We start from the raw sequence: 7,590 nt of genomic DNA, 5'->3' as shown, positions 1-7,590 counted from the left end.
CAAAGGGAAGGAAAAGAAGGTGATGATGATGGGAAGGGAAAATGGAGGAAGAGAGAGAGATAAAGAGAGGGTAACAAAAGGGAAGGATGAGAAAGAAAGGTGATGTTGATGATGGGAAGAGAGAAAATAGTGATGGAGAGGAGAGGAAGAGAAAAAGGAGAGAGAAATGAACAAAGGAAAGGAAGAACAGGAAGAAAAAGGTGAGATGAGATGAGAGAGAGAGAGAGAGAGAGAGAGAGAGAGAGAGAGAGAGAGAGAGAGAGAGAGAACAAAGGAATGAAAGGAAGAAAAGAAGGAATGTGATAATGAGGGAAAGAAAACAAATAATGATGATGGAAAGGAAAGGGGAAGAGAAGGGAAGAGAAGAGAAAGGAGGGAAAAAATATTAAAGAAAGAGGAGATAGAGAAAAAAAGAAAGAAGTAAGAAAAAAAAAGAAAGTGAAACAGAAAGAAGGGAAAAACGGAAAATAAGAGAACTAAACAAAAGAAAACAAGATAAAGAAGAAAATGAAGAAAGAAAGAAAGAAAGAATGAATAAAAACAATAACAACACCATAACAACTAACATAACCCCTCTCTCTCTCTCTCTCTCTCTCTCTCTCTCTCTAGGACGCAAGTTTTGGGACCCTACAGTAAGAGAAACCTAATTTTGAAGTTCCCAGTAACCAAGAAAGGCCAGCGCTCCTTCAGTGACATTAAGTGGATCTCCGTGTGGTGTAGAAGATTTGGGGTAAGTAGCAGTAGCAGTAGCAGTAGTAGTAGTAGTAGTAGTAGCAGCAGCAGTAGCAGTAATAAAATGTTCCCAATACCTGAAACAGTGGCAATAGAAACACTTAACTGAATGAATGAATTACTTATTTATTTATTCTCTTCCTTATTTCAGATTGACTTTGGCCACGTGAAAGTTCCCCGTGACTTGGTGAAACCCGCCCCACAAGTTGCCACAGGTCTACACAGTGACAAGCCACGCCTCACCTCAGAGTCTGTCACCATAGTCGACACTCACACCATAGAGCTCGAGGATTTCACCTTTGATGGCACTGTGGCAGGTGAAGAGTAGTAGTAGTAGTAGTAGTAGTAGTAGTAGTAGTAGTAGTAGTAGTAGTAGTAGTAGTAGTAAGGGTGAAGATAGTACCATGAAACACTTCCACGGCGCTCCTCTGCATTGGAAAGCCTTTAGTTGAAGTGACACGAGGTTTTAAGATGTTTTTTTGTGGTTGTAGTGACAGATTAACATGATTTTTGCTTCTCTAGTTGAAGTGACATGTTTTAAGGTGTTTTTGTGGTTGTAGTGGTAGATTAACATGACTTCTGCTTCTCTAGTTGAAGTGACATGTTTTTAAGGTGTTTTTGTGGTTGTAGTGACAGATTAACATGATTTCTACCCTAGTTGATGTGATACTGTTTTCTTAAGGTGTTTTTTAGTTGTAGTGACAGATTAACATGATTTCTGTTTCTCTAGTTGAAGTGATACGGGTTTTTAATGTGTTTTTGTGGTTGTAGTGGCAGATTAACAATATTTTCGGTGTTTTATAAGGTTCTAGTGACAAGTTAACAATATTTTCACTCTAGTTAAAGTTACATTGGTTTTCAAAGGTGTTATTATGGTTCTAGTTGCAGATTAACAATATATCTACTCTAGTTGAAGTGGCATTTGTTTTTAAAGATGTTATTGCAGTCCTAGTGGCAGATTAACATGATTTCTGCTTGTCTAGTGAAAGTTACACGGGTTTTATATGTGTTATTATGGTTCTAGTGGCAGATTAACACGATTTCTGCCTCTCTATTTGAAGTTTCTGGTTTTGTATGGTGTTTTTAAGGTTTCAGTGGCAGATCAACACAATTTTCATTTCTTTAGTTGAAGTTACACAAGTTTTTTTAAAGATGTGTTTCTAGTTGCAGATTAACACGATTTCTGCTTCCCTATTTGAAGTTCCTGGCTCTTAAACGTCTCTCCCTTCTCACCACTACCACTAACACTCTCTATCTCTCCCTCTCTCCCACAGACGCAATCTTCGTGGTGGGTAGCGGGGACAGGAGCAGTAGCGGGGCACAGGTGGCCAGCGAGCGAGGGTCCACACAGCCTCTCTCTAAGTACACCGGCAGGACTCTTCGTCTCGAGATTCCTGATGAGTTTAAAGGCCAGCCCATGCAGTACTTCGGCGTGTGGTCACCTACGAAGGGCATGCTGGCTTCTGTGACCTTTGACCCAGATGTACCCGTCCCCCCAGCCCTCTCCTCTCTCCCTTAGTTGTCTCTCTGTGTGTTTTTTTCGATTTTTTCCTTCTCTTTCTCTCTTTCTTTCTTCATTTTTTTTCTCTGTGTTAATATCAGTCTTTTGTTTCAAGTTGATGTAGTTGTAAGTATTTTTCAGACCACACACGCACACGCACACACACACACACACACACACACACACACACACACACACACACACACACACACACACACACACACACATTTTACTTTCAACACTCACACATCAGACACATGAAGACAATATAATTTGCATGCATGAGTGTGTGTGTGTGTGTGTGTGTGTGTGTGTGTGTGTGTGTGTGTGTGTGTGTGTGTGTGTGTGTGTGTGTGTGTGTGTGTGTGTGTGAGTGTGAACCAATAAAGGCTCTTATAAATGTAGACCAGTTTTTATGACCTCTTGTGACCTGCTACCCTTCCTGCTGTGACCTGCGTCCTGTTACACCACTCTCCTGTCCCCTGCTGTCCTCCTGCTGTTCCCCTTCTTCGGTCCAGAGTTAAGCTGTCACCTCTTGACCTAATATCTCTTGTGACCTGCTTACTATACAATTCCTGCTGTTTCTATAAGTATTTCCTGCTATCTAATACACCTCCCTTCTAATATACCCTCTACTGTTGCCTGCTAACCTGCTCCCACCTGCTATTACCTGCTACTACTATCATAACCTGCTAATTATTATTGTTCTGCTATTTCCATAAGTATTCCCTGCTATCTGATGCATCTCCCTGCTTAATATATCCTCTACTGTGTCCTGCTAACCTGCTCCCACCTGCTATAACCATTATAACCTGCTAAATATGCCTTTTCTGCTGTTTCCATAAGTATTCCCTGCTAATATGACCTCTGCTGTTGCCTGCTAACCTGCCCTCACCTGCTTTCACCTGCTATTACTATTATAACCTGCTAATTGTCTTTTTTTCTGCTGTTTTCCCTCGTGGCCTGCTAGCTAGTGCCTCTACCTGCTATTCTGCCCTGCTACTTACTGCTGAGTAGGTCTGGGATGAGTAAATGAAAGGGTAACGCAGTATAAGTAGTGAAGAATGGATAAATGAAGATAGGAAAGGGTAAAGGGGACTAAACAGTAAGGTAAATTAATAGAAAGGAGGAAGTGAGAAATAAAAGGTAATAAGATTAGGAAAAATGGAAAAAATAGCAATAATGATAAGAATGTAAGAAGAGAAAGACTATATTTTTTTTTTTTTTCCACACGATGATGAAGTGCAAAGTAAAATATCATGGAGACAAAAAAAGAAGAAAAAATGAGTTACGTGTACTTGTCCTGATTTTTAGCTAAGTCAGTCCTGAAGCATAAACAGAAAATGGCTAAGAAGAAAACAAATTCAAGGGGAAACTTATCAAATCAACCCTCAAGATTAGATAAAGTTAAAATATGTACAAATAAAAGCACATTAGTGGATTAAAAAGCCATAGATTACTATATAAACACTAAGAAAACACATCATAGCTACATACTTCCCAATTGATGACTTTGAGCAAATATCTGAGTGAATTACGAATAAATAAAACTGTAAGGGAGAAATAATTAAGGAAAGCTATTATTTTGCTATTATTTCTTTACCACGAGGCGTTAAGAGGGTATTGTAAGGCTTGTACCCAGAATATCATTAAAAATAGCTGGTAGAACTTAAATAAATGGCCAAAGGTGATTTAAGATGTAGCCAAAATACTAGTTACGAGAGTTTAAGCCCTTCAGTTCTGGGACACATTTTTGTCTAGAGATTTGAGTACCATTAGACCATTTTATTGACATTAGGAAGGGTCTATGGAGGTCAGAAGATTAATGGCCACAGTCTTCACTATTTTAACCCCTTCAGTACTGGGACACATCTTCACCTTGATATTTGTATACGATTAGACCATTTTATTGACATTAGGAAGGGTCTATGGAGTTCAGAAAATTAATGGCCACAGTTTTCACTATTCTAATCCCTAACATGAGTTTCTGAAGCTGTATGAAATCACCAAATAGTCACCAGAATGAATAAGGAAACGCGTCATGGTACTGAAGATCTTAAGGTTCATTTCATCAACACTAACTACCAACACAGCCTCCAGTACTTACCACAAGACACTCACCTTCTCCTTGACTCACTGGGAAGGGTAGAGGAGCACTGAAGGGTGATCTAAGAGGGTATCAAAACACTCGTTATTTCTTGATCACGAGACGAGAGTTTAAGGTTCATTTCACCTACATATGCTACTAACACAGCCTCCAGTACTCACCACAAGGCACTCACCTTCTCCTTGACTCACTGGGAAGGGTAGACGAGCACTGAAGGACGATTTAAAAAGTTATCAAAACACTCATTACTTTTAATCACGCCACAAAAGTTTAAGGTTAATTTCTCCTACACTTGCTATTAACACAGCCTCCAGTACTCACCACAAGGCACTCAGCTCCTCCTTGACTCACTGGGGATGGGTAAAAGGTGTAGATAAAGCTCTCTAAAGGTTCACATAACACAAACTCTCACACTCACAGCTCATCCAGTGAAAACCGCGCTGCCACTTCCTTCCAACCAACCAGACACAAACATTATCATATATTCTCGTACTTTCTTTCCCTATTCAAGTATTTAAGGACAATATTGTTTGGGTAAATATGTGTTTATATTTTTATGAGTATTTTAAGACTACTGTTGTTTGTTAAGAGATGAATATATTTGAGTGTAGATAATGTCGACACTTTAAGCTTCATCCACAACGGTCGCTGCTTCAGAGTCACTCCTTCACTCGCTTCTCTCATAACAAAACACGTTCATAAACACACAAATATTTAATAGGATATGAACAGAAAGATAAATATTAAAAGACCAGTGAAATAAAAAAGAAAAAGGAGTGATATTAGAAGTGTATAAGCTTGAAAACACTCACCTACCCACACACACACACATACACACACATAACAATAACCACTCATTTACCACTATCTCTCCTAACAAAACACCGTCACAGACACCAAAATACTAAATAGGATAAGAAAAATAAGATTGATATTAAAAAAACAGTAAAATAAAAGAAAAAGGAACGATATAAGAAGTGTATAGGCTTGAAAAACACACAATATAAGATCACGTAAGGTCAATCATTCATCACCATCAGCCAGTAACAATCTAAGCTTTCATAGTGAGTGGATGTGAACTTTGCTTTTCTTACCAGAGTATTTTGTGAGCGAGAACAGCTGAGTGGCAAGTGCAAGAGCAGTGGTGGTGTTAGCCTATTGTGTGACTTCAGCGTGGTAAAAGGAGATTTTGTTATGGTATGTTGAAGTACTGATGTCAGCTTCACCTCTTCAAATACTGGGATGCATTTCTACCTTGGCCATTCTATTGACATTAAGGAAGGGTTTATGGAGGTCAGAAGATTAATGGCCACAGTCTTCACTATTTTAACCACTTCAGTACTGGGATGCATTCTTACCTTGAGATTTGTGTACCATTAGACCATTTTATTGACTTTAGGAAGGGTTTATGAAGGTCAGAAGATTAATGGCCACAGTCTTCACTATTTTAACCACTTCAGTACTGGGATGCATTCTTACCTTGAGATTTATGTACCATTAGACCATTTTATTGACATTAGGAAGGGTTTATGGAGGTCAGAAGATTAATGGCCACAGTCTTCACTATTTGAACCACTTCAGTACTGGGACACATTCTTACCTTGAGATTTGTGTACCATTAGACCATTTTATTGACATTAGGAAGGGTTTATAGAGGTCAGAAGATTAATGGCCACAGTCTTCACTATTTTAATTCCCCATGAGTTTCTGAAGCTGTAGAAAATCAGCAAATAGTAAGCAGAGTGAATATGGAAGCGCGACATGGTACTGGAGGAGTTAACCAGGGTAAGTGTTCACTCTCACCGTGTTGTCTTACTATGCTGCCTTGTATTGATTCTCTTTCAGTAGACACACGTGCAGGGATCCAACCACCACTGAGTTACCAATAGTTATATTATGTAGATTTTTATTACCATTATTATCATTAGCAAATCCCCAATATTTCTCCTTCCTCTCTCTCTCTCTCTCTCTCTCTCTCTCTGTAATTCACCTCGGTCTCCTACTGATCACCCAGCCAGCCCTTCCCATTTCGGAGCGATCTCAGAGGTAGGACTGAGGACTGAGACCCCAACACACTCCACACACCGGGACAGTGAGGCCACAATCACTCGAGTTACCTATTTACTGCTAGGTGAACACACCCTTCACATTAAGAGGGTTACCCATTTGCCTCTCCACTTCCCGGGACTCAAACCAGGACCCTCTCGGTTGTGAGCCGAGCGTGTTAACCACTACACTACGCGGTGTGTGTGTATGCTCTCTCTCTCTCTCTCTCTCTCTCTCTCTCTCTGTGTGTGTGTGTGTGTGTGTGTGAGCGCGCGTGTAATAAGACCCCAAAATTATGCAAACTCTTTATTTATCTTTTTTATTATTTCATTCACGGTTTTGTTTCTATGTTCATTTAATTTATACCACGTTGTTTTTTTTATCATTATTATATCGTGTTTATAATATATTAATCTGTCGACACTGTTCTCAGGCGTACAATACACAGCAGACTATTTATTATTAGCATCGTTATCATACAAGGAACATCATTTAAATGCATATAATACAATATAAGGATGAGAATTAATACGATAACATCATTTTCTTCACGGGTAATTGGTCTGTGTGTGTGTGTGTGTGTGTGTGTGTGTGTGTGTGTGTGTGTGTGTGTGTGTGTGTGTGTGTGTGTGTGCAGCCACAGTCGTCACAAAGCTGCAGGATTCGTCTATATTTACATGACAAAGGATGAGGAGGAGGAGGAGGAGGAGGAGGAGGAGAAGGAAGAGGAGGAGGAGGAGGGAGAGGACGAGGAGGAAGAAAGAAGAGGAAAAGAAAAATGGAAGGATATTTTTTGAAGAGAATGGAAACACTCTCTCTCTCTCTCTCTCTCTCTCTCTCTCTCTCTCTCTCTCTCTCTCTCTCTCTCTCTCACATGGAGGGCAGCAGGAACAGTATACACAAAATGGTCAAGAGAGAGAGAGAGAGAGAGAAGTAAGGAATAAAAGTGAGGAAGAGAGAGAGAGAGAGAGAGAGAGAGAGAGGGGAAGGGGAAGGAAGGGAGGAAGGGAGGAAGGAGGAGGGAAGGATGGGAGTGAAATATCTAAGGCAAACATTTGGTATTTGAGCATTTTTTTCATATTACAGTGTTCTTTTTTCATAATTCCACGTTTTCATAATAATAATAATAATAATAATAATAATAATAATAATGACTATCACCATTAATTTTCTTTTATTTTCCTTATTGTCATTGTCACGTGAT

The 7,590-nt window shown here is 39.5% G+C and overlaps 1 protein-coding gene across 1 annotated transcript in view; it reads left to right on the top strand.

Annotated features, from left to right (window-relative positions):
• The window catches only part of LOC123498986 (protein Skeletor, isoforms B/C-like), a 9,933-nt gene extending 7,296 nt beyond the window's left edge, over window positions 1–2,637 (top strand). The window contains exons 4-6 of the mRNA XM_045246624.1: window positions 610–730; window positions 884–1,049; window positions 2,007–2,637. Of these exons, the coding sequence (XP_045102559.1) occupies window positions 610–730; window positions 884–1,049; window positions 2,007–2,251 (532 nt within the window). The 3' untranslated portion in view covers window positions 2,252–2,637. The remainder of the gene's footprint in view (window positions 1–609; window positions 731–883; window positions 1,050–2,006) is intronic.
• The last annotated feature ends 4,953 nt before the right edge of the window (window positions 2,638–7,590 follow it).

Source organism: Portunus trituberculatus, chromosome 8 (genome assembly GCF_017591435.1).
Source record: "Portunus trituberculatus isolate SZX2019 chromosome 8, ASM1759143v1, whole genome shotgun sequence".
Taxonomy (NCBI): Eukaryota; Metazoa; Arthropoda; class Malacostraca; order Decapoda; family Portunidae; genus Portunus; species Portunus trituberculatus.
Note: the sequence above shows the minus strand (reverse complement) of the source record. Positions and strands in the feature narration are given on the sequence as shown.